This window comes from Amblyomma maculatum, chromosome 4, assembly GCF_055883805.1.
Source record: "Amblyomma maculatum isolate TAMU_Amacu chromosome 4, ASM5588380v1, whole genome shotgun sequence".
NCBI lineage: Eukaryota > Metazoa > Arthropoda > Arachnida > Ixodida > Ixodidae > Amblyomma > Amblyomma maculatum.
In genome coordinates, this window is record NC_139347.1 from 140,037,835 (window position 1) to 140,064,987 (window position 27,153).

The 27,153-nt window shown below is 47.5% G+C and overlaps 1 protein-coding gene across 4 annotated transcripts in view; it reads right to left on the reverse strand.

Moving 5' to 3' along the window:
- LOC146193178 (uncharacterized) overlaps nt 1–27,153 on the reverse strand; it is a 199,060-nt gene that overhangs the window by 156,447 nt on the left and 15,460 nt on the right. For all 4 annotated transcript variants that reach the window (XM_084602596.1, XM_084602594.1, XM_084602595.1 and 1 more), the window contains 4 exons: nt 13,307–13,590; nt 11,693–11,870; nt 10,781–11,089; nt 7,088–7,309 (listed from right to left, as the gene is read on the reverse strand). In XM_084602596.1, the coding sequence (XP_084458722.1) occupies nt 7,088–7,309; nt 10,781–11,089; nt 11,693–11,870; nt 13,307–13,590 (993 nt within the window). The remainder of the gene's footprint in view (nt 1–7,087; nt 7,310–10,780; nt 11,090–11,692; nt 11,871–13,306; nt 13,591–27,153) is intronic.

Genomic DNA, 27,153 nt, shown 5'->3' on the forward strand with positions numbered 1-27,153 from the left:
CTTTTTTGTTTAGTTCGCTGTCGGGGCGGCCGCTCTGCATGACAGTGCACGTTTCTTTCCGGCTCTTGCGATCGTATCATTCGCTATCGCAGTTGGCACTAATTTTTTAGATGTACGCGAGTCAAGGGCGTATAAAAAAGTGGGAAAAAAAAGAAAACGAGAACGTGCGGGGAACGCGCCGCTGAAGAACGAGGACGACGGCGCGCTGCCATGGTCACATGTTGTGTCCGATGCGACGTGCACAGCGGCGTAGAATCATCACCGAGCGCTTCCAGGCACATTCAAGACAGCATGAATATATTGTACTCTTCAGTTGACACTGATCAACTCCATCGATGCCACCATTCGGAGCTTTTTCATCGCATCACTTCTGATAAGTGATCCTGACAGCGTGCCATTGTCTGCGTTCCTCAGCCACGACTTCCGTGGACGATCTCGGGTTCTTTTCTTTCTCGCAGTGTGCGTGATAAGTGCGGCGAACAAGAGTACGCAATGAAGTGCGAATAGGAGCTTTTGCTCCCGTAAAGGGTTCTGCATTCTTCTCTGCATCTGTTGCACAGCAAACTTTATATAGGGACCGGACAGCTGAACGGGTGGCGCCGCCTCTCGGTGCACTGGAGCATGTTGTTTGTCTTTGGTTTGTGTGGAAATTGGAAATCCTAAGGTTTAGATGATGTTGTGAGTGAATATATCCTCAAGAGAGGAGAAAGTTAGGCTAATTGCGTGAATATGTCCAGTGAAACGAAGTCTGGCCAAACAAGGCTGGCGAAACGTGGTGCGTTGTTGGCTGCACTGGCAGCTACGCAAACTCGTCGGACGCTTTTAAGTCAATTCATTTCTACGGGTTTCCACACAAGCATGAGTGGGAGGTGGCCTAAGCATGGTTCTTTGAAAGGCAGAGGCACAAATCTACGTATTTGGTTACTATGTGGTCATGGAAAGTGCCGAATTTTTAAAATTCCGGTTGCTACCGGATGCTTTGTGCCTTCTGTTCCCCAGGAGTGACGGCACGAGAGTCTCGAAGTCGAAGCCGCACTCTTTCATCTGTAGTCACTTTATTGACAATTGGAAATCGAAGTAACCCAACAGCGTAAGTTACCACGCTAGCATTTCCCGCCAGTGTACAAGAGAACCTCAGCACAGAAAAAGAAAAGGCAGCTCCACCATCGTCGTTCGGGCTGTGTTATGATCTTCAGTGATGGGCAGAGACAATGTTTGTCGCTGCCCATCACAGTCATAGATAATTTACCTTTTTCTCTTAACTTTCTGTTAAGAGAAAAAGGTAAATGGGCCAGATCATGGTAATAGAAGTTGTTCATGTCTTCTATCTGCTCTTTCTGAGCAGATAGGAGACATGAACAATTTCTATTACCATGATCTTGCCCTTTTTCCTCTCTTCGTTTGTCAACCAATGAAAATGTGCTGAGAGCTCTGCATTGATACTCTTAGAATTAGTTAACATTTGTTTGTGGCATATCCATTTCACCTAATAAAATCACTCATTTCACAGCTCAGTCAATACCGCATGGTCACAAAATCTGCTATCGGCTTCATGTAAAAGTCAAACAAAAAAAATACAATTTAATTTGTGGAAACTAGCATAAACGTAGCATTGCTTTTTAATTTCGAAGGCCGTGTGGCAAATTTTTTTTTTTTTTCGAATATATGTTGAACCTGACGCGGGTTTACGTATTTTCTCAGCAGCGCCCATTTCCTGGCCCGCATAAATAAATGTGTTTCTCATTGGCATTTTAGTGAACGTGAGATTTCCTGATTGTGGCGTAGTAAGAAAAGACCGTTTTACCTCTCTCAGAAATTGCTTCTATGGCCAATGTAAACAGATTTAGCGAAAGTCCGGCAAGCTGCAGTGACAAAGTTGTAAAAGGAATGGCTTTCAGTTATCCGTATTCCTTTACGTGCAAATAGAAAACTACCTACATGGTCGTGTCCCCTCACACTCATCAGTTATCGAGGTCAGGTATCGCCCCACAAGTTCGTGGTACGCTGAGAAAGTAGAGCACCTTAGCGAACGAGCCATCAGGTTGGATTCATAATAAGAACGCTCTCTTGGTTATCGGTGGCTTATCTTACAACACATCACATTGTGTGTTTGTGTTTGTTTTTTTCGATTGTATTTAACAGTTTGACAGTAGACAACGCGTACACAAGAGTCGGGCCTGCTTTACTTCCCTCTGTCCGCTGCCAAGGCGGAGGCGTTACGTGATACCGCTGCCTGATTACGAGCGCGCTCATCGTTGGGAGAAGAGCAGCCTTGAACAATGACCACTCGACGGGGTTTGTGTTTGTTTTTTTCGATTGTATTTAACAGTTTGACAGTATTGGACTCTTGCCTTCAAATGTTAAAGGCAACTGCGGTCAATCGCATTGAACTTCCTGCGCTGAGAGAACACCTAAATAAGCAAAAGCCAAATACTACCAAGATCTCTCTATCATAGCAGGCGTCCGAAAAAATAGGGCCACTGATAGCAGGAAATTTAATTTTTTTTCTTTTCACATCCTCCACAGCATTTCGAGAAAAAGGTATTTATAAGAATAATATTTTCTAAGTCAATTATATGTAGCAGCTCCGATGTGTTCAACAATAGCATTGTCGTATATGTAAAAAAATACTGCTGAGGTGGTATTACTCATTCGGCTTATATTATGATTAAGTTTGATAGTCTCAAGGCCGGGTTCAGTGAGCTAATGTAGCGTAATTATGCAGGAAGTCCTGTAAGTACAGTGAAACCTCATTATAACGAACAGTTAAAAAATCGGAAAATAGTTCACTTTATCCATAATTCGTAATATAAAATTTCGTAGAAGATCCATGCAAGAGCAGCAAAATTCAATCAGAGAAGGCACAGCAACTCGGAGGGTGCCTTCTTGGGTCACGTCCATTTACTTATGCGCAAAGAACTGCGTTACCGCAGCCCGCTTTTTTGTGTTGATCGCGTTCCGTATCACGCCCTGTTCCACAGTTTGCTAACACTCAACAAGGGCAAACCCGCTGCTCTCAATAGCATTGCAGTGGCGGCGCAGTAAATCCAATGCAGCAAGCGCTTCTTGTGAAGTCGGAATGTTCTCATCGTCTGAAGGGTCAGCCTGAGCTTCGTCTGCGTTCAGAAACTTCCACAGGGATTTCGGCGTCCGTCAGTACAGCCGTGGTCGCCGCGATGTCACCGCTTACAAAGTCCTCTACAGTCATTGTTGCGGGCATGTCATCAACAAAACGCGAAAAATCGTTCCAGGCTCATGGAGCTCGCGGAGCTCTGCTTCTGCTTCGTCGGGATCGTCCCCATCGTCACTTAATGCACGGGCCTCTGCTGGAACAAAACCTGCGTGCCGAAAGTAGTCGGCCATCGTTTCGCCTTTCACGCTGTCCGATGCCGCTTCAATGCTCTCAGCAAGTCGATCTTCAAGTCCTGCTTCATAAGAAGCTTCACGAGAAGAGTGTCAATCAGTGTCCTCTTGTAAACTGCCTTGAAGGCCCTGATTTTATCTTGAGCTTGGTCTTTAACGTCAGTGCAGCTCTTTTTTTCATGTTCAGCACCATCACAGCACTACGCACACCCGCGCACCACACTCGACGCCACGACGCCGCTGCTAATCTGCTAACACTAAAAACGCGCAAAACACAAAAACCAAAAAAGCAAAAGCAACCTTCAATCGCGCCGCTGACGCCGCTGCTAAAGCGGCGCTGTCAGCGATTGTGAGATGCGAACGATTTCTTATCGCCTCCAAGATTACCAGGGGTAATCTCGGAGGCCATAGATTTCTTTGGCTGTCAACTCCCAATGCCGTCGTGGCATCTGTGGCGCTGTCTGCGCCTGCGAGGTAGTCCTGAATGTTTGCTGCGCCGCACAACACACATGTAGTGCAACGAAGCCTGCCTCCTGCTATTAAAGTGAGGTAGTGCTTGGCGTCGCGTAATATCCGTTTTATGCCGAACCGCGTTCGCTATGGGAAGATAAAAATACATGCGTTTGACAAAACAATTTCGGAAGAGTTCGATATATTCAATAATTCGTAATATGCGTGTTCGTTATATCGAGGTTTGACTGTATAATTGTGTTAGCTTTTCCAAGGATCTTACTTTTGCCTTGCTTGTTTCATTTTTCTCCTTTTCCAGCTCTCGTTGCAAGGTTGAAACTGGAATGTCATTTGCTATTATTCTACTCTGAGTCGTTTGAGCCTAGCTATTACCAAAAAAGACAGTTGCAGCATCTTTTTCATTTTACATGAACGCTAACCATTACAACTACCACTACTACTGCACCACGGCTACACGGCAGGGCGGTATTTGATCTTCTGGCAGGCTTCGACTAGACCTAATAATATAAGAGGAACGCGCAGTGCAGGTGCAATTCCCGTCTTCGAAGTCGTCTTTACAAGCGCCTAACGTAGGTGTTCCTTAGCGCATGATGAAATCACGTGGGCAACATTTTTGAGTATATAACAGAAATTCCATGCGCCAAGTGGTTAAAGAAAAAAAAAAAGAAAACACGCACACCCTGCCGAGGACGGGCCTTTCCTTTTTCAAGATTTCCCGGTCGAAAAATACTCCTTGCGATTACTCAAAGCAGCTCAAACCTCCCAAAGCCACCCCGCAAAACGACGGGTAGGGACAAGCTCAAACCTCCCAAAGCCACACCGCAAAACGACGGGTAGGGACAAGCTCAAAACCGCCTCGCAGAACGAAAACGACTGCGCCGCTCAGCTGCCTCGGCACTCCGCTGCTTCGTCACTGCGCCGCGGGCGGCGCCGTTCCGCCGAGGCGACGGTGGCGCCAGACAACGGGCACCCAGTCCCTATGGGGCAGTGACCAGTTTATATTAGGTCAATTTGAGAAACATATGCCAGTGTGTTTTGCCCTTAAACCTTGTGAAAGTTTATTAATATGGTGATACCACGTTATTGCACAATTATAAGCATTTCTTTACCTTGTAGGGCACTGGAACAGACATGTGAAAGGATAAATGTACAGTCAAAACTCGATATAACGAACACGCATATAACGAATTATTGAATATAGCGAACTATTCCGAAATATTTTTGTCAAACACAAGCATTTTTAACTTCCCATAGCGAACGCGGTTCGGCATAAAACGGATATTACGAACTTCGCGACGCCAAGCACTACCTCACTTTAATAGCAGGAGGCAGGCTTTGTTGCACTACATGTGTGTTATGCGGCGCAGAAAACGTTCAGGATTACCTCGCAGGCGCTGACAGCGCCACAGATACCACGATGGCATTGGGAGTTGACAGCCGAAGAAATTTATGGCCTCCGAGATTACCACCGCGCGCCTGTTTGTGCGCACGGCGGTGATCTCGGAGACCGTAAGAAATCGTTTGCATCTCACAATCGCCGACAGCGCCGCTTCAGCAGCGGCGGCAGCGGCACAAACAATGTTGTTTTTTGCCTTTTTGGATGGAGGAAGGAAACAACTTGCTCTTTTGGTTCTTGCGCCATTCGCGTTTTTTGGTTTTAGTGTTAGCAGCGGCGTGGCCGTCGTAGCGTTCGGCGGAGGCTGCGTCGGTCGTCGTGTCGAGTGTGGTGCGCGGGTGTGCGTAGTGCTGTGATGGCGGTGAACGTGAAAAAAAGAGCAGAACTGACGTTAAAGACCAAGCTCAAGATAAAGGCAGTTTACAAGAGGAGACTGATTGACTCTTCTCGTGAAGCTTCTTATGAAGCAGGTCTTGTCTTCTCGTGAAGCTTCTTATGAAGCAGGTCTTGAAGATCGACTTGCTGGGAGCATTAAAGCGGCATGGGACAGCGTGAAAGGCGAAACGATTGCCAACTGCTTTCGGCACGCAGCTTTTGTTCCAGCAGAGGCCCGCGCATCAAGTGACGATGGGGACGAAGCAGAAGCAGAGCTCCGCGAGCTTCTGACATGAGGTGACATGCCCGCGTTTCTGAACATCCCGCAGACGAAGCTCAGGCTGACCGTGCAAACGATGAGAACATTCAGACTTCACAAGAAGCGCTTGCTGCATTGGATTTACTTCGCCACCACTACAGTGCTATTGAGAGCAGTGGGTTTGCCCTTGTTGAGCGTTTGCAAACTGTGGAACAGGGCGTGATACGGAACGCGACCAACACAAAAAAGCAGGCCGCGATAACACAGTTCTTTGCGCGTAAATAAACGGACGTGACCCAAGAAGGCACCCTCCGAGTTGCTGTGCCTTCTCTGATTGAATTTTGCTGCTCTTGCATGGATCTTCTACGAAATTTTATATTACGAATTATGGATAGAGCGAACTATTTTCCGATTTTTTAACTGTTCGTTATAACAAGGTTTTACTGTAGTTTCTCATGCTGATTCTAGGGGTACATGGCTTTATGACAAGCTTTTGAAAATTTGAGGAGATGGTACTGTCACATATTTAGTATAGATTTTCTCTTGAAGAGCAGATCTCCACACTGATGTAATTCAAATTGCTGTAGCTGCATTCTAGAAAATGTTGCAGTTGTCTGAAACTTCAAATATGCTTTTCTCATTTCGACGTTTTTGGGCACTGCACTCAGCCTTACGGTGTTTTTTCCTATGTTGTCTTTAGGTGACATTGACAAATTAGTTATCATTTTAATCATACTAAAAGATCTAGGGGGTGATGCTATTCATATTGCACTGGTGTAATTATGCTAATTGCAAATTAGCGTGGTAATGGAAGATAATTACAGAAAAATGTATGTAGTAAGAGTTGGTCCATTTCCTTGCCTGTAACTTGCTTTCAAATTCATAAAAATAGCATCACCCTCTAGATCATGTCTTTGGCATTGAGTCAATGCAATTATTTTTTGTGTCTGGCAGGGCAAAATTGCCATAAAGCCCCGTAAGAAGTACCCCTAGATTATTTTTTAAATCTACAGCAGTTCCTGGACCAATGTAGCTATCAAAACTTTAAGTACAGATTTGAAATCAGCATGAAGAACTGATGAATACTGAAAAGTTTCATTCAGATTGGACAAATAATAAAAAAAGTTATATCAAGGCCTACTTCCCCCCTTGAGTTGGATACGCCTAGGATACACCGTATGTATTAACAGGCATCAGCTTGACTGGATGAAGTGGGGATTCACCTGCAGCTGGAAGTCATCAAGGGCCAGCTCCTCGGAGGACAAGGTGATTTCGCTGCGGTTGAACACTGACCGAGGCAGCTGCAAGGGGTCGTCTTCCTCTGGGCCTCCCCGCCGAAAAAGATCAGACGTGGGTCCCATGGGCTCACCCCAGGAGCGCGAGTAAGTGCGTCGCCGTTGCTCCCAGTCCCACTGGGCTCCACCACCCCCTGCCGAAGGGCCAGTCTGCAAGGAATCCAACATCAATGCAGCCCTGAGCCAGTGGCAATTAAGAGAGACCTACCCAGCACAGGAACAAAATCGGTTAATTAATGAGGCCGTCCTATGCAGTTAAAAGTTGCTCTAAGTTACTCTTAACCACATGAAACTGTCACATTAAACACCTAAAAAAAGTCTAACAAAAATTCAGTTTTAAAATAAACACCGAAGAGAGTCCGCTGAACTTCCAAAAAGTGAGAACCGAAAGTCCATCCCCTAAACAAAACATTCCCCGGTAGCTGAAAAAAACAACTTTGTGGAATTACTTCACGGCAATTTTAAGAAGAGGAAAAAAAAAAAATGTAAGACATACAAAATGACAAATATCAACAGATACCCTGATTTGTCAAAAACCTATGCTTTGTGGTTTAATTAAAGCCTGGGTTTCCTGTTATGGGTTATTTACACAGGCAAAAACGCTAACCACGTACAATGGCAAGCCTACACCTTGAGTCAAAAAGACACTGCAGCACTTTTTGTTGAATATAGGCTTTCAGTGGTACCCGAAAGTTTTTCGCGCTCTGAACTCGAGTATCTAATTGAAATTTGAATGATGCGCTTTCAATGGGTGACTGCAGTGGCGATTTAGTCACAATGATAAAAATAACTAACTTCAAAGATGTGACCAAGAGGAATCTACTTCAGAACAATAGAGCCTTTAAACGTCAGCCTTTCGGTTGATGGTGTTATGGCATCGACCTCTTCAAAGGAGTAGTGCGGTTTTGCTCAGCCAGCACAAACGACACGGGATGCTTTCGCGTTGGTAACATTTCCTCGTGCCTGGCTGCCAGCGCAGGTGAACAAAGCAAGGGAGCAGAGAATTTAAAGACTACAATCCCGCATCAGCAGGTGCAGACGCGCTCTAATCGGCGTGCACCCCGAGGTTCCATCACCTGGTCAGTCATCTCTTGGCTCTCCGCCACCCATGCTAATGCGGAGGTGGAGTAGGTAACCCCGCTGGCCAGCGATACCATTTACGTCCCTTCACAGAGGCCTTCCCCATATAAAGAACCATGTGATAGCACACAGGGCCCAGCATGGCTACCACATTGGGGCCAAGGCAATGGCAGTATGCACCTGAGCATAGTTTCTCAAGTTTGTGTTGACCTTGCCATAAACCTCACAGCGATTATCAGTACCTCTGCCGTGGGATCAGTGACAGTTACTCATGTAAACAAACAAAAGCACCCATAAAACTATCAACACTGGTATAAACAGTGCTGCTTAGGGACACAAAAGTCACGCGAAAATACCCCCCTATAAGATACCCCCTATCAGCATTTAATCACGCTCCAAACTGCTGGGTCAAAATCTAGAAGCTCTGCTCCAGTGCAACGCATGATAAATGCATCCTTCGGTGTACATGTGCATGACTCCTTCAGTTGAAAAATATTGCACAAAGAGGCAAAATGTTAGAATTTTCCGGTTCTGTTCAGGAACACGCAGCCCCCTTCCCAGATGCCAAAATATGCAGTTTCTGCCAAAATTCATTCCTCCATTCAATGACTCAACACTAGTCTCCAGTCTCAATTATACCCCCCTTCTGACTGGTTCCTGCCACAAGAACTCTTTACGTAAATAGACCAATTCACTTTAAACGCTCTTAAAGTACATATCTTCATAAAACAAAAAAAAATTATTCGAACTAGAGTGAATCACAGAGGCATCTATATTGTAAACCATTTGTTGCATTCATTTCACATGCCCGTTTTGCGGTGGTTCTGCAAACGTTTTCGCAAGCTTGGGCAGTTCACTAAACACAAGGGACACCACGGTCGGTCTAGCAACACTGCAATGACTACCTGTACTGTCTTCTAGTCCGGTTGAGGTGCCTTCGTCTTTCACCATAGAGTCTCTTACTCTTACCTAGAGGGAAAGCTGTGCTGCCATCTAAGGGAGTTTACATGGAGTTTCCTGACGACCGGTTAAGCCGCCATGGGCACTCAAAGCATCATGGGCCGGAGAGCTACCGAGTGCAGAACTACAACTTTTGGCCAAAACTAATGCAAAGATAAACATTGTTTTACCGTAAACAATGTTCTAACATTCAATTTTGTGACTATAAATTGCAAAATGAGAAAAACAAAATTCAGTGTGAAATTTATCCAATATAAGCGATGGCTCTTTCTCCTATCGGCTTAGTTTTTAGCAGCACAAATACCAATATTTCACACGTAATAGGCACACTTTAAAAGGAAAGAAACATTTTAAAAATATTTATGGTTGAGCAATTACTTAAGGAAGTGCTTAGTGGCCTTTCGGGAAACAGAAACATTTTATTGGCGACGTCTGCTTTTGCGGTCTGTGTGCGCACCTCAAGATGACGATGATGATGAAAAAGAAACATCATAGTAACACCATTCCGCGCACCCGAGAAAAACCAGCTGTCCCGCACCAGGTAGCACACTGGCCCATGATCCTTAGCGCGCCCATGGTCGCTGAAGTGCAGCACCCAAAGCTTTCCCTCTAGTTAAGAGTGTAAAAAACTATGTCTTTCACACCTCACTAAACCCAACTTGAAGCACCACCGCGTGAGCCAAGGTGGAGGTGGTGGCTGCTGGCACGGTCACGTTAACATCACAATTGCAAATAGTTTCCCTGCACTTACAATTTCAAATGTTGACGGTTTACACTGACAATTTTCAAGGCAATTTTACCTACACTTATTTATTACTTTGCTTTTCATCCTGCATAGTCCTTTCAAGCTGTCACGGAAAGCTGCATGTAATGAAAATCTTGAGCCAACTGAAAGTTGCAGACTCTTACAAATTTTGTCATATCCAGGTTTAAATGTTGTGATAACGATGGAGTGGCAATGCACGCACACACGTGGAGAGAACGAGGAAGTAAAAGAATACAGAATGGCTGTAGAGCAGTCGATTGCTGCACTCCTGTCTCATTTACGACACAACAAATGCCTTTCAAAGCACATGCACACATGCCCATGCAGCATCGGATGGATGTGCTAAGTAACCACCACTCTGTCGCACGTACGAGGTACTTATGAAAGGCTGTCGTAGGATCCGCAGCAGGACAGAGTGCCAGTAGTACAGAAACCAACAGTGGTCATGCTGTGATCATATGAAGTGAACAGCAGGAACCGAGCACCCAGAATTGGCTGCACATTCTTGAAATGGTCTACGCCAACTTGAACACAGCTGCACAAGAGGAGGCCCGACTACAGCCAGGAAAGGCACACATCAGCCACAGCTGTACTGAGAACACCACAGTACCTCTGTCGTCTTTGTCACCTTTGTCCACAATCCTTCACATCCTCACTTTACATGTTGCAGCATGAACATAAAAGCGTAGATGCTTCGAATTTGCCTTCTAGTCCACAATACTGCCCCCCCCCCCCCCCCCCCCCCCCCCCCCACTTTATCACAAAATGCACGCAGGAGAATGCCATGCGGGAGCCACTGCAAGTGCCGGTCTCACCATTGCCGCTGTAGCAGTGGTAGCAGGGGATGTACTGGCAGTTGTGGTGATGGTGTTACTGAAAGTGGCACTCCCTCTGGACGTGTGGCGTTTGGCTGGAGGGGAAGCACCTGTTCCACCCTGGCTGGATGCTGCCTTGCGCCGCGGTCCAGTGTATCCCACCTTACGCCCCTTGCCCTCGGCAACATGAGAATGCATGAGGGAGCGCCGGGTCGGGTGCTCCTCCACTATGTGTACATGCAGGGCACTGCTGTGGGTTAGGAACTGGGCTTCACAGTACGGGCACTGCTCCATGCCCGACCCGTTCACCTGTGATAACCGGTGGAGGAACAAACAACCATACGTGTCTCTCCTTGGCTCCGTACTCCTTTGCATGCCTCACCTCCAGCATCACATCGTACCAACATCTGCAATGCTTTGTGAGAGATGAGTATAAACGCTAGAAGCAGGCAAGCTCTCTTTAAAACTTCAGACAGAGGTGGCATCTGACATCTGGTTTCAAACATTCCCCAAAGTTTTTTTACATACATTATGAGTACGAGAAAAATAAATGCAGGTTGGGTTCCTACAACACAATAGGCAATCAAGCACTAAGGAAAAGTTTGTACTGCTGTCCTGAGAAATGTATGGTTGAGTACTATGATGCCAAACAACCTATCCAAAACAGTTGATAGCAGTTCGGACATTCCCACACAACCACCCCAGACTGCCAAAATAGACAGGCTGGTGTGAGCTGCTGCTTCAAGCTGTACACGTTAATTCCCAACCGGAATTAAGGAAACGCAAATTCTTCAAATAATCCAAAATTTCAAATTTAACCAAGTCCAAAATTTTAAAATAGGACTAGTTGACCTGCAAACACCCCTTTACCATTTCTTTCCTGAAATACCAAGTGTCAATGAAACAGCTCACCCCTGCACAGTGGGCGTAGTGCTTCTCCATGGCCGTGATGGCAGGGCAGGCAATGGGGCAGTCTCGCACGGGGCAGCGGATGACCTTGTTGGCTAGCAGCTCATCCAGCCAGCGCACCTTCAGGGTCTGGCTCACGGTGCGCTGCATCACCACACTGCTGCTCCCTTCTGCCTCTGGCCTGCACACAATTCACTGACTACATGCACTGTCGCCAAGACATCACCAGGTAAAGAAGCGTGGCAATTCAAAACCAACTCTGACCTCTATTGCACCCATCCCCTTCACATTCGAAATGCTTGTTTTTTTCTGTCGCAGCTCTGACGTTGAAAAACGGGGGACAACACTTCACCTGTCATAGTACTCCCGTCTCGCATACCAAAAAAGAGAAAGCCGCAGTTCAGTGGACATTTTGGTACCACTAAATGCGGCTACTGCACCCAAAAGGTCTTCCCTTGAGGGACACAAAAGTGCGCAGCGAGTCCGCACCTACATTAATAACTGCCATCTATGGCTCTTGCATAACCGAGTCCGCTATCAAAGCTTTTCTGACTACTGAAACCAAAAGGGTAATCATTAGAGGATGAATCATGCGACAATCACATAAAAAAAAAAAAGAAAAAGAAACTGTCCCAAACCTGTCAATCAGCCCTCGCTCTGGTCCACAGGTCTGGCGGTCAGAATTGACCAACAGGAGCACGGCTAGCCAATCAGTTTGCGACAGGTTTGTGACAGTTTTTGCGATGTGATTGGAGTGTAATTCAGCCCCTGTTGAAACTTCAAGCCACCTCAATTTTCACTGTTTTTACCTTGGTTGCGCTTAAGTGTACTAACATACTGCATCTTTTTAGTACCATTCCTAATGCATTGGCCTTGTCTCCGATTGTTAGCTTCCGGTTTGGGTAGCAAACCAGAAGCTTTCCTGGTTAACCTCTCTGCCTTCTCTCTCTCTCTTTCTTTCTCTCTCTCTCTGATATCGCAACAACATTGATAGTTGCCTGAAAGCAGCATTGCTATGGAGATTACCAGAATTGCTGAAAGACCAATCAGGTATGCATGGTTATCTTACCAGAAATTACCAGATTACCAGAAAGCCTTTGTGTGCATTACTAGGAATTCTTTTCATTTAGCTCCTCTCCCCTTGAACTAGTCTCCTTGCATTCAGAAGCACGGATATTGTTGTTTTCCTACGACTATTTCAACGCGCATGCACATGCTAATGTTAGAAGACTGAAAAAAGGACATTCTATTGTGTAACCTCTCCGGAGAAGTTTCGGGGCCTTTCACATCGTACCTTTTATTTTGCATCTCGCAGTGTTGCTCTCAGGAAATGCAGTGCATGCTAAAAAACTCGGATACAAGAGACAGAATTTTGATGCCCCTGATCTGTTTAATAAAGTGCAATATATTAAAAAGCTGATCGCACGTACTGCTGCAATTTGTTAGTGGAGTAATAGAACACTCTGTAAGTCATGGCTGTTGTCATCAACAACCGTTCCCTTAGCCCGACGTTATAGTGCATTTAGTTTATAGTAGCCAATTTAGGGTGCAGTAGCATTCAGGAGCAGGTTACTGTCTTAAGCTGCCTACTCAAACATAAATGCAACTAAGCCTGACCTAGGAGCAGGGCTGGCGGGCGACCCCGCCTGCTGCTGCTCATACTGCTGCGGTGGCCTTGCAGGCGGGGTTTGGACCTCCTCCTGGGCTGCTGGAGCAGTGGTGATCGGTGCAGTGTGTGCCATCAGGGCAGCCTCGGCGGTAGAGACCGGTGCAAAGACGAGTGGGGCCGTGGCTACTTGGTGGGGGGAGCCATCGAAGTGCAGGGGTTGCAGTTGGCCCAGCATCACCTGGGAGCCACTGCCCATGAGTGCCTCGCCCAACAGCATGGGCTGACCATCCTCCTGCACAGCAAAGCCTTCACACTGAGTGCATCCCCAGGCATGGCACTGATGACTGCTGAATGGAGCTTGAGGAACTAAATGAGGCCAGATTTATTCGAGGAAGCACAGAGTCAAAGCGTGGAGCAGTGGCCATACTTGGCAAACATCAGCTCCACCCGAAAGCCACTGATATTCTGTCTTGGCAGCAGTACCAACCTGTCACTCTTCCACAGACCCTCGCATGTGTATGATGGCACTACACAGCAACAGACTTCTGAAACAGCTTTATACTTCTAAAGCGAAAACCTTCCCTAGGCTAGTCAACTCCGAGTCTAGCGTGTGCTCCGTTGTTAGAAACACATAAGACCAGCTTTAACCAAGCCGTGTAAGCGTGCCTTAGTGGCCTATAGGGATAGCGTGAATGCCAGGGTCCTAGCAGGCTGATTCTGACATAACCGTCCCATGTGAAACGAGAGACCCAAGTTAGCAGCTCCCGCCAGGGGACCACGGTCATGGACACGGACACGGCCCACAGCGACGAGCGGTTAGAACTGGCATAGTATTGGTTTTGCAATAAAAGCCACAGCTGCGCATGCGCAAACCACGTGACGTCACAGGAGAGGTGCAGGTGGTCGGAGCCGCCACTGCCACCACAACCGTCGCCGCGCGCTTTCACCGGGCTGTGTTTATGTCTATACAGAAGTGTAACAGTGATGATTATGTGGAATCGGAATAAAGTTTATTCTTATGTGATGTACGGCTGTAATCAATGTTTCACCGTGATGATAAGCCATAGAATATTGTCACGTAGTGGTGACGAGGTCGACGACACAAATGAAGGGGTCGATGATTGCACTAAAGAAACCTTTATTTGGGCTGACTTGCGCCCGCAAAAGAACTAAGCAACTCGGCGGCGGCGATAGCAACAAACGCGCTCGTCGGTCGTCGAACAAAGAATGCCCGTCACACTCGGCAACGCTCAATTTAAAGGCTGCACAGAACAATCTAGATAACGTCGCAAACAGCTACCAGCACGGGCTGGAACATTGTGGAAAGACACCCGAGCGGCCGGAACCTTTAAGACAGATCTCGGTGCGTCTTGTGCTACAACAAAACTGATAAAGGTGTGACTCGCAACATCGAGCAGTAACAAACAAAGATTACGGAACTGATACGCGGTCCAGAATCAGAGTGATAAGCCTGTATGCCGGCGGCTGTTAAAAAACAACAAATACTGTTTTGAAGGTTTCGCGGCATTACTCCCCCCTTAAAAAAAAACATCGCCTCGATGTTTCAGAACAAAGAAACTTAAACACAAACACTGCAAAGTTTGAACACCACAGATTCTTTAACGCGCGTAATATGCTCGAGTCGTATAACATGTACAATTTCTGGGCGTGCGCGTCGCCGTTATGATGTTGACGTTCCGTCAGGAATGACTTCATAGTCCAGTGGTCTGACGCGGCGAAGGATTTTTTATGGCCCAAAGTATCGACGCAACAACTTTTCACTTAATCCGCGACGGCGAATTGGTGTCCAAACCCACACTTGGTCTCCTGGATTGTACTCTGCGTGGCGTCGTCGTAAATTGTATCGTCGGCTGTCGGTGCGCTGTTGGTCTTTAATACGCAGCCGTGCGAGTCGTCGGGCTTCCTCTGCACGCTGCAGGTAGGCGGCGACGTCAAGGTTGTCTTCGCTGGTTACGTGCAGCAGCGTTGCATCGAGCGTCGTCGTGGGCTCCCTGCCGTACACAAGCTTAAACGGGGTCGCTCTGGTCGTCTCCTGGACTGCCGTGTTATACGCAAAGATCACGTACGGCAAGATGGCGTCCCAGGTCTTGTGTTCAGCGTCGACGTACATAGCGATCATGTCCGCAATCGTTTTGTTCAGGCGCTCCGTAAGGCCATTGGTCTGGGGATGGTACGCAGTTGTTCGTCGATGGCTTGTGTGACTGTATTCCAGGATGGCTTGCGTCAACTCTGCCGTAAACGCCGTTCCCCTGTCCGTAATGAGCACTTCTGGGGCGCCGTGTCGCAAGAGAATTTGTTCGACAAAAAATTTGGCGACTTCTGCCGCGGTACCATTTGGTAGTGCTCTTGCTTCGGCGTAACGGGTAAGGTAGTCAGTGGCCACGATGATCCACTTGTTACCCATAGACGAAGATGGAAAGGGGCCGAGGAGATCCATCCCAATTTGTTGAAAGGGCAGGATTGGGGGCGGAATCGGGTTTAGTAGTCCTGCTGGTCTGTTCGGCGGCGTCTTGCGTCGTTGGCACTCACGACACGTCTTCACGTAGTGGGCAACTTCGGCAGGCAGTCGCGGCCAGTAATACTTCTCCTGGATGCGACGCAACGTGCGCGCAAATCCGAAGTGGCCTGCTGTGGGCTCATCGTGCAACGCCTGCAGAATTTCTTGCCGAAGGGTTTTAGGCACTACGAGAAGCTGCGCAGTCTTGTTGGGTGCGCAGTTCTTCTTCACGAGGAGGCCATTGCTTAACGTGAAAGATGATAAATGTCGCCTGAACACACCAGGAGGGGAAGCGGTCTTTCCTTCCAAGTAATCGGCTAGCGCTTTCAGCTCAGGGTCTGCTCGCTGTTGTTCTGCGAAACTGCTGGCGCTTACCGGTCCCAAAAAGGCGTCGTCGTCATCGTCCTTCGGGGGAGCATCGACCGGAGCGTGGGATAAGCAGTCTGCGTCGGAATGCTTCCGGCCCGACTTATAGACTACAGTCATGTCAAATTCTTGAAGTCGTAGGCTCCATCTGGCAAGGCGGCCGGAAGGATCTTTCAAATTAGCCAGCCAGCAGAGCGCGTGATGGTCGCTTACCACCTTGAATGGTCGGCCGTATAGGTATGGACGAAATTTAGAAGAGGCCCAGATGATTGCAAGGCACTCCTTCTCGGTCGTCGAGTAATTGACTTCGGCTTTTGTGAGGGATCTGCTAGCGTAGGCGATTACTTTCTCCTGTCCGGCACTCTTCTGGACAAGAACGGCTCCTAGGCCCACACTGCTCACGTCGGTGTGAATTTCGGTCTCGGCGTTTTCATCGAAGTGGCCAAGTACAGGGGGGCACTGCAGGCGGCGCTTAAGTTCGTCGAAGGCTTCTCCTTGCGGCGCTTCCCATTTAAAAGGTACGCCAGCCTTTGTAAGCTGCGTCAACGGTTCGGCGATCCGCGAAAAGTTTCTGACAAATCGTCGATAATAAGCGCACAGCCCAAGGAATCGGCGCACAGCTTTCTTGTCGGCAGGCGGTGGGAATTGTGCGATTGCAGCTGTTTTCTCCGGGTCTGGGCGAATACCGTCCTTGCTAACAATATGACCTAGGAACCGGAGTTCTTCGTAGGCGAAGTGACACTTCTCTGCTTTTAGCGTTAGTCCCGATGACTTGATGGCTTCCAGCACTGTCTGTAGTCGTTTTAGGTGGTCTTCGAAGTTTGACGAGAAGACAACGTCGTCCAAATATACCAAACAAATTTGCCACTTCAAGCCTGCCAGGACTGTGTCCACTACTCGTTGAAACGTGGCTGGTGCGGAGCAGAGGCCAAATGGCATCACCTTGAACTCATAAAGGCCATCCGGTGTGATGAATGCGGTCTTCTCGCGATCTCTTTTGTCGACCTCAATTTGCCAATATCCGCTCTTCAGGTCCATCGATGAGAAGTACCTTGCATTGCAGAGCCGGTCGAGAGTGTCGTCGCTGCGGGGAAGCGGGTAGACATCCTTCTTCGTTATGCTATTCAAGCGGCGGTAATCAACGCAGAAGCGAAGTGTGCTGTCTTTCTTCTTCACCAAAACGACTGGTGCCGCCCAGGGCTGTTCGAGGGCTGGATTACGTCATCACGCAGCATTTCCTCAACTTGATCGCGAATGGACTGGCGTTCGCGCGGCGATACACGATAAGGGCTTTGGCGCAGAGGTCGGGCGTGTTCGTCCTTTATAATGCGGTGCTTGGCCAGTGGTGTTTGTCGTACCTTCGATGATGACGAGAAGCACTCCCCGTAGCTTCGAAGAAGACTGAGAATCTGGTCTTTCCTGCTGTGGGTCAATGCCGGGTTGATGTCAAATTTGGGCTGACGGAATTGGTCCGGTGCGTCTTCCAGCGTTTGGTCGTGGAGGGCGAATACATCTTTGAGGTCGGCTAATTCGTCGAGAAAGGCGATCCTCGTGCCCTTGTTGAGATGCCGGTATTCTTCGGTGAAGTTTGTTACAAGCACCTGAGCTTGACCTCTCCGGAATTTCGCGATGCCTCTTGCGATGCCGACACCTCGTTCTAAGAGCAATTGGATATTTCCTTCGACGATGCCTTCAGCGGTTTCGATGTTTGCGCTACCTACGCAGACTGCGATGCTTGATTGGGGCGGGACGGTCAATTCTTCATCGAGGACGTTTAGAGCGATGTGTTGCATCGACGTCGTCGTAGCAGGAATGGCTTTGTCTGCAGAGAGCTTGATGAGCTTGGATCGCAGGTCGATGATAGCCCTATGTTCATTTAGGAAGTCCATGCCTAAAATCACGTCGCGGGAGCACTGCTGCAAGACCACAAAGCTGGCGGGGTAAATACGCCCATTTACGGTTATTCTTGCAGTGCATCATCCCGATGGAGTAATCAGGTTGCCACCTGCAGTGCGAATCAGCGGGCCATCCCAAGCGGTGGTAACTTTTCTGAGCTGGGAGGCTAACGGTCCACTAATGACTGAATAGTCAGCTCCGGTGTCTACTAGGGCAGTGACTCCGCGACCGTCGATATCAACTTCAAGGTCACTTGTTCGCGTCCTCGCATTGCACGTGGGCCTTAGTGTCCGATCTCGGTTCCGTCGCTTCTTCAGGTCATGGCCGGGGCATACCGTTGTTACTTCGCTGGGCGGCGGTGTCTGCTTGCAGTCTGGTCGTGTTGTCGTCGATGACGTCGTGTGGAGCGGCGGTGAAATGGCTGCGTCGTCGTTGGTGGTCGTCGGCGGCGGAGGATGTTCGTCTTTTCGCTGTTGAGCAACCTCACCTCCAAAGGTTGCTCTGTTTAGTTTCCCCTGCGCGGGCTTGGGGACCTTCCGCGCATACTGTCATCGTAGGTACGGCCTGGCGACGCAAAGCGGGCCCTGTACGGCGATGGAGATCTGAACCGACGGCTTGGTGGCGCAATCTCACCGCTACGCAGATAGTTGTCAATTTCTTGTGGTCGTTCACCTGGGCGTGGTCGTGGAGCGTCGACTGCAAATCCGCGGAGACCGATTCGTCAGTACGGGCAGTGGCGCAGAATGTGGCCGGCCTCACCGCAGTGGAAGCATAATGGCCGGTTGTTTGCAGTCCTCCAGGCGTTGCACTTCCTGGGGTTTGGGGGTCGTTGGTAGGCTTGGCGGGCGGGGGCCAAGGGGCGGTTTTCAGGAACAGGACGGTAGCGGCGAGGGCTGGGAAAGTCATCACGTCGGGGCGGAGGGCGACGTAATGCACCAGCGTAGTTCATCGCTGTTGCTTCTTGTGCTGGAACAGTCGCAGCCGTCGCTTGAGGAAAGCCCAGCGCCTGCTGGACTTCTTCACGGACGACGTCCGCGAGCGTCGCCACCTGCGGTTGTTGCGATGATGGCATCAGTCGGCGGAGCTCCTCTCGCACGATCTCCCGGATGAGGCCCCGAAGGTTCTCTCCACTTGTAGATGCGCTGGGGTAGTGGATTGAGCAGTCCGGCTGAAGTGGTCGCTCGTAGTGGCGCATCCGGGTGGCCAACGTCTTCTCAATAGTAGACGCCTCCGTTTCAAATTCCGCCACAGTTCTTGGTGGGTTTCGCACAAGACCCGCAAAGAGCGACTCTTTAACGCCTCGCAATAAAAGTTTGACTTGCTCACCTTCGGTCATATTAGGGTCTGCGCGGCGAAAAAGGCGCTTCATCTCCTCAACATACGCCAGGACAGGCTCGTTAGGGAGTTGAAGTCTTGACTGCAGGAGGGCCTGGGCTCTTTCTTTACGGACGACGCTTGAAAAGGCAGTCAGAAACGCTTCCTTGAAAGTCTCCCAATCCTTCATAGTTGCCTCATGATTTTCGAACCAAACTTGGGCATGTCCTTGAAGAACAAAGTAGACTTGCCTAAGTTTCGCGGCGTCATTCCAGCCGTTGAATTCTGCCACACGGTCGAAAAGGTCCATCCAGTCTCCAGCATCTTCATCCGGTCGTCCATGGAAGCAGGGGGGTTCACGGGGTTGGACGAAAACAACCGGTGCTGTAGGCTGGGCCATTGTCAGCGTCGATGCCTTCCGAGATCGAATGGGGTCAGGCAGCAGACCGTGTTCGGGTTGTAGGCCTTGAAGTCGGCGGCTGGCTCGGTGACCTGTAGGCTGGTCTTCCAGGGTGACAGGAACACGGCTTGGGTCTTCGCTTGAAGGATCAAAGGCAGCACCTCCACCAGATGTCACGTAGTGGTGACGAGGTCGACGACACAAATGAAGGGGTCGATGATTGCACTAAAGAAACCTTTATTTGGGCTGACTTGCGCCCGCAAAAGAACTAAGCAACTCGGCGGCGGCGATAGCAACAAACGCGCTCGTCGGTCGTCGAACAAAGAATGCCCGTCACACTCGGCAACGCTCAATTTAAAGGCTGCACAGAACAATCTAGATAACGTCGCAAACAGCTACCAGCACGGGCTGGAACATTGTGGAAAGACACCCGAGCGGCCGGAACCTTCGAGACAGATCTCGGTGCGTCTTGTGCTACAACAAAACTGATAAAGGTGTGACTCGCGACATCGAGCAGTAACAAACAAAGATTACGGAACTGATACGCGGTCCAGAATCAGAGTGATAAGCCTGTATGCCGGCGGCTGTTAAAAAACAACAAATACTGTTTTGAGGCAATATCTATACGGTGCAACCGTGAACAACAAGGTAAACCACAGCTATGCCAAGGAACCACAAGCTAAGCCATGGCATCGCCGAAGCTTTTTGCTTCTGATAATCAGGATTAACCAAGCTAAATAACTACCAATTTACATAACTACATAAAAACCTGTTTCTTTATGCAGCAGGAAGTTATATCAATGTAAATTCCAGAATAATCAGTAGCACACGTTACATATGTTGTCAAAAAAAAAAAGCACTGCAAAAGTATACAAAAAGGCAGGGAGACACAGCAGACGAATTACGCACACTGTGGGAATCCTAACAGGTGGCCCAGCCATTGGTATGTGCAGAGCACATTGTACTAAGTTAGAATGATCTATGCTAACTACCCTGCATTCACTATTATTGTAGAATAAACTCGATGTACCATAACATGAATTATTCTATAATGGTATAATATTGCACAGCATGATCCCCGAAATTTCAGAAATGGCTACATTCTGCTGTGGAGTGAGCTGAGCTGATGCATGTTAACTCTAGCTTTCGCTCCATAGCCACAAGGATGTTCCGCGAATACAGAACGTGCCTGCCCGATCCATTCAAATGTCATCTGTTAAGTTAAATGAATTCCCAAATGAACCTCCAAACTGCATGTTTAAAGACTAGCTTCCACATCTCCCATAAAAATAGTCAGATCCTAAGCCTGTGCTGACAAATTCCCGGGCATTGGTCAGTAGTGCCTTCAGGGAGGATGGAGGTCACTGAAGAGTAGCTTATTTCTCACTCGGCTTTTTTGCTTCACTGCCAGTGGCTCCTCGTGTTTTCACTTGAGCAGTGCTGGTGTTTTTTTTTTTTCTTAATTATAACAGATTGCCGATAAGCTCTGTATGGCTTTCAAATGGTGTTGAGAACATTTCTAGCGACTGACACTTTCATGGCGTCACCCCTACAGAGTAGAAGAATAAAAAAACTTGCACTATTCTTTGTATGGCTCAGGGTAGTTTGCAGTATCTCCTTTGCTTTCTTTTTTTCACTTCTCTTCCCATTGGCAATTCAAAAGACTAGAAGGAAGTGCTATCGCATGTGCGTAGCAATTTTTTAAAAATTAATTGATTATTTAGTTTCAGCACAAAGTTTGCATTTTTTACCCACATCAACAGTTTGACCTACAGTTTCACCCACATCAACAGAGAAATAACAAAAGTAATATGGATGATTGCGTTTACTATTGGTGGCCATAGAGCAGGGTTGTGATATATCCAGGATTGAAAACTGCTCTCGCTTTAAGAGCGTTAAAATATTACTTAATAAAAAGAATCTCTCACCTTTCAATTGGACAGATTACACACAGGTAGGTAAATAAAAATCTTAGAAGTGTGGTCAGAAAAAAAAAAAAAACCGCAGATATGCAAGTCATGTATGTAAATTGCAGCGGTGGCGTAGAGGTAGAACATAAGTTTCCCGTGCATGAGAACCGTGGTTCGAATCCCGGTACCGCACAATTCCCCATCGGATTTTTTTTTTTTTTTTTTTTTAAATCTGCGTGGCGATAGAATTGCACAAACAGGTTTGGGGTGCAACCTATCCGGTGAACACCTCCAGAAACGCACTCCCTCACCAGAACAGGATTTGGCCATGACCTCCTATGACTACTCTAACAAACCCCCAGCCCTCAGTCCCCAGCGGCTGCAAAGCAACTAACTACAGTTGCGGTCAGAGCTGCAACACAGCAAAGGGTGTTAAGAATCTGTGGCTCCAGACAGGCCACCAGTGGAAACTGACCCTGGCAACGTTTAACACTAGAATCCTAGCTAGTGAGGGTAGTTTAGCAGTACTGTTAGAGGAATTAGAGGGCATGAAATGGGATGTGATAGGGCTTAGTGAAGTTAGGAGGCCAAATGAGGCATATGCTATACTGAAGGGCGGATATGTATTGTGTTATCGACATTTACCGGAGACGAGAACTAAGGGTAGGGTTCCTTGTCAATAAGGATAAGGCTGGTAATATAGAGCAATTCTATAGCATTACTGAGGGGGTGGCAGGCATCGTAATTAAGCTTAATAAGCGGTATAAACTAAAGGTTGTACTATGCACCTACATGAAGCCATGACGATCAGGCAGTCGAAAGCTTCTAAGAAGATTTAGAATTGGCCATGGGGAAGCAAAGACGCAGTATACTTTACTATAATGGGCGACTTCAATGCCAAAGTAGGGAAAAAGGCAAGCAGGAGACCAGGCAGCGCATGAATATGACATTGGCTCTTGGAATAGCAGGGGTGAGTTACTAGTTGAGTTTTCAGAGCACAATAACTTAAGAATAATACCTTCTTCAGCAAACGAAAGAACCCGAAGTGGACATGGAAAAGCCCCAATGGGCAGACTACAAATGAAATTAACTTCAAATTGCGTTGTAACTCCCGGCATCAGGATGCAGAGGTAATCGGAAAGGTGTAATGCAGTAACCACAGGATGGTGATGGCTTGAATTAGTCTGGATCTGAAGAGGGAACAGAACAGATTAGTATGACAGAAGTCCATCAATGAATTAGCAGTAAGGGAGAGGGCAGAAGAATTCAGATCTCACTACAGAACAAATATTCAGCTTTAACCAAGGGTGATGACCTTAGTGTAGAAGCAATGAACAATAATTCAGAGATATCATTACTGAGTGCGCAGTAGAAGTAGGCGATACGATAGTTAGAGAGGATCAGTTCAGTTCAGTTCAGTCGTGTCCGACTCTTCGTGACCCTATGGACCATATCACGCCACACTTTCCGGTCTCTCACTATCTTCCTAACATCACATGACTTCATCTGCAGCACCTCGAGGATGCCATCTAACCATCGCGTTCGCTGCCTACCCCTTCTCCGGTGACCCTCAACCTTTCCCAACATCAAATCTTTCTCCAGCAACTCCTCTCTTCTCATCAGATGACCAAAGTAGCTGAGCTTTAACTTTAGAATTTGACCCTCCAATGAGCAGTCAGGTTTTATGGTCGACAATATCGACTGATTTGATCTTCTGGCCGTCCAAGGAACTCTCAAGAGTCTCCGCCAGCACCACAATTGAAACGCGTCAATTCTTCGGCGGTCAGCCTTCTTCACAGTCCAACTCTCGCATCCATACATCACAACTGGAAAGACCATAGCACGAGTTATATGGATCTTGGTTGGCAGTGTAATGTCTCTGCTCTTTCATCATCATCATCATCAGCCTGACTGTACCCACTGCAGGGCGAAGGCCTCTCCCATATTTCTCTACTTAACCCGGTTCTGTGCTAGCTGCATCCACTTGACCCCTGCGAACTTCTTAACTTCATCCGCCCACCTAACTTTCTGCCGCCCCCTGCTACGCTTTCCTTCCCTTGAAATCCAGTTTGTTACCCTAAGCGACCATCGGTTATCCTCTTTTCACCCTACATGTCCTGCCCATGCCCATTTCTTCTTCTTGATTTCAACTAGAATGTCGGTAACTTGAGTTATTTCTCTGACCCACTCTGCAAGCTTCCTATCTCTCAATGTTACCCCTACCATTTTTCGTTCCATAGCCCTCTGGGTTGTTCTCTGCTCTTTACGAGGCAGGCAAGGCTAGCCATGGCTCTCTTTCCCAGAAGCAGGCGTCTTCTAATTTCATGGCTGCAGTCTCCTTCCGGGGTAATCTTGGAGCCCAAGAAGAGAAAATCTGTCGCAGTTCCACTACTTGTCTTTTGATGCTCCAGGACTTGATAGGGCAAGACGCCATGATCTTTGTCTTTTTGATGTTCAGTTTAAGCCCAAACTTCTCACTCTCTTATTGTACGCGCATCAAAAGTCTCTTGAGTTCCACTTCACTTTCTGCCATTAAAGTGGTATCATCCGTATATCTAAGGTTGTTGATACATTTCCCAGCAATCTTCACTCCAGCTGAAGACTCGTCCAGACCGGCCTTCCTCATGATGCACTCAGCATATAGGTTAAATAGGCAGGGCGACAGTATGCAGCCCTGTCTCACTCCTTTCTCAATCGGAAACCAATCAGCAAGACCATGCCGAGTTCTGACTGTGGCCTCTTGCCCTTCATACAGGTTCCTGAGGAGACAGATGAGGTGAATTGGAACTCCCATCTCTTGGAGAGCTTGCCACAATCTGCTGTGATCTACGCAGTCAAACGCTTTTGCATAATAAATAAAGCAGAAGTAGATGGGTTTCTGGAACTCTCTTGCTTTTTCCATGATCCAGCGAAGGTTGGCAATCTGGTCTCTAGTTCCTCTGCCCTTGCGAAACCCAGCTTGCACGTCCGGAACCTCCCAATCCCCATGCTGCTGCAGCCTACCTTGGAGGATTTTCAACATCACCTTGCTAGCATGCGAAATAAGCGCGATCGTGCGATAGTTGGAGAGAGGATACCGGTAAACTATCTAAGGAAACAAAAGATTTGATCAAGAAATGTCAAAGTCTGAAAGCATCAAACCAAACAGACAGGATAGAGCTGGCAGAGATATCAAATCTAATCAATAAGCGTAAAGTGACCGACACAAAAAGTATAACATGGGGAAAATTGAGCATGCTCTAAAGAACGGGGACAGCCTGAAAGCGGTGAAGAGAACATTAGGCATAGGCAAAAATCAGATGTATGCGCAAAGGGAGAAGGCGGGCAATGTCATCACAAATATGGACAGTACAGTCAAAGTAGCAGAGAAATTCTATACTGATCTCTACAGTAGCCGAAGGAGTCAGGACAATAACGAGATAGGCAGTAGTGAAAAGCAGTCAGACGTTCCGCCAGTGACGAAGAACAAGGTTAAGAAAGCTTTAGAAATTATGAAAAGGGGGAAAGCAGCTTGGGAGAATCAGGTAACTACAGAATTGTTGTGGTGCTAGGAAAACTGGCCATCCTGTATACGCATTGCCTGGTGTCATCGACAGTACCGGAGTCATAGAAGAACGCTAACACTATCTTAATTCATAAGAAAGGGGATGCTGAGGACTTGAAAATTACATGCCAACCAGCTTACTCTCCGTTACATACTATAAGGTATTTACAAAGGTAATCGCTAACAGAATCAAGACAATCTTAAACTTCAATCAAGCAAAAGGTAAAGAAGGTTTTTGGAAATGGTGCTCTACCATTGATCCTATCCATAGCACCAACTAGGTGATAGAAAAATGCTCGAAATATAACCAGCCCTGATACATAGCATTCATTGATTAAAAAAAACCATTTGACTCAGTGGAAACCTCTGCACTCGGCAGTCATACAGGCACTGCGAAATCAGTGTGTGGAAGTCATATGTGAAAGTAGGCGGGAAAAGTCACGCAAGGTTTCACCTCACCGGTTAGTGCGGAGTCCCGCGAGGATACGTCCACTCAAGTCAAGTTCCCAATGCCGAAGAGACCTTGGCTTTCCTCGTGTGCGCAGGGACAAGGCCTTCCTTTAGCGCTTGTGCTACTGCGACGCTGGCGCCATCTCTCGATAACGTCAACTATCCGCGCTGGCACAATCTTGTGATAGCTAGGGTAACTAACACGGGGGAAAGTCGACTTTAAAGGGAACGATGGGAGAATGTTCCCCACAAAGGCGAAAGCCTTTCTAGGCCCATGGAACGAAATACTGGGCGCAAGAGTTGTGCGCAAGATGTGTGCGCGAAATCTATCATTTTCCGCGAGGTTCCTCGAGATGTGTTCTTGCCTAGCGTTACTGCCATCTGCAATCCCACACTTGAACGCACCAAGGAACACAACGCGACAGAAGCGATGGCGTACCGTCCAAACTCCCACTTGCCAGAGAAAGTGTGACAGATACTGAGTCTTTCCTTGCCTGTAAACCAATTATAATTATATGTAGCACTACAATAAATGCCGATAAGAGGCAAACGATGAGAGGCAAATGATAAAAGAAGAAGGGTAGGCTTTCACCATTCTCCTCTTAAGAGACATCTAGAAACCCTCCAATTTTTTATTAAAGTTCCACCTCTCATTCATCCTTAGAATACCAGTTCCTAGACAAGACAGGAAACTAGTCGCAGGGCCAATGTTCCACTTCATTTGCTGCGGACCAGCTGGGCTGAACATAAAATCACTTGGTAGCTTGCCTGGCTTTCACTGAATAATCTGCCGCTCCCTACTCCACGGCAGCACAGCAGAAGTGCTTTTTTTCCATTTCGGCAGATACTGGTTTTCTGGCGCAAATGAGCTCACCAATGGCAAAACTTCACCCCGGTGCTGCGAACATGACAGAAATGCCAAAAAAAAACATCTACAGAGATGTGCATGCTTTTCTGCCTAGGCAATCAGTTATTTGACTCTGCAGCCTTGGCATCTTGACGCATTGCCAAGCCCTGTGCTGCAGTCGACACTGACACTAAACTCGCTAAACTGAGGAACTATTTAGCGTAAAAAGGGCTAGCAGTCTAAAATGAGTTTTAAAGAAACAAGTACTGCGGTCTTGGCGCCATGCATCACAAGTGAACAGGGGAAGAATTGAGGTAAGAAAAATTAGTCCATGTGGGGGCTCAAAGAACCCACAAAAGCAGCTTGGTTCTGCAGAACCAAGTTAGAGAGCCTCTGGTCTAAAGAAGAAACTACCAGAGAGCAGTAAATATGTCAAACACATGTCTTGTCTGATCAACAGTGTGCTTCCACGAGAGTACGTTCAGTATATTAAGGGGTAACATAGCTCTTAAAATTACTTTTCTAATTTTTGACCAAATTTCATAAAACCCGGTATTCTGATTCAGTATATTGCATTGATTTCAAATATGTAATTATTTTTCCAATTGGC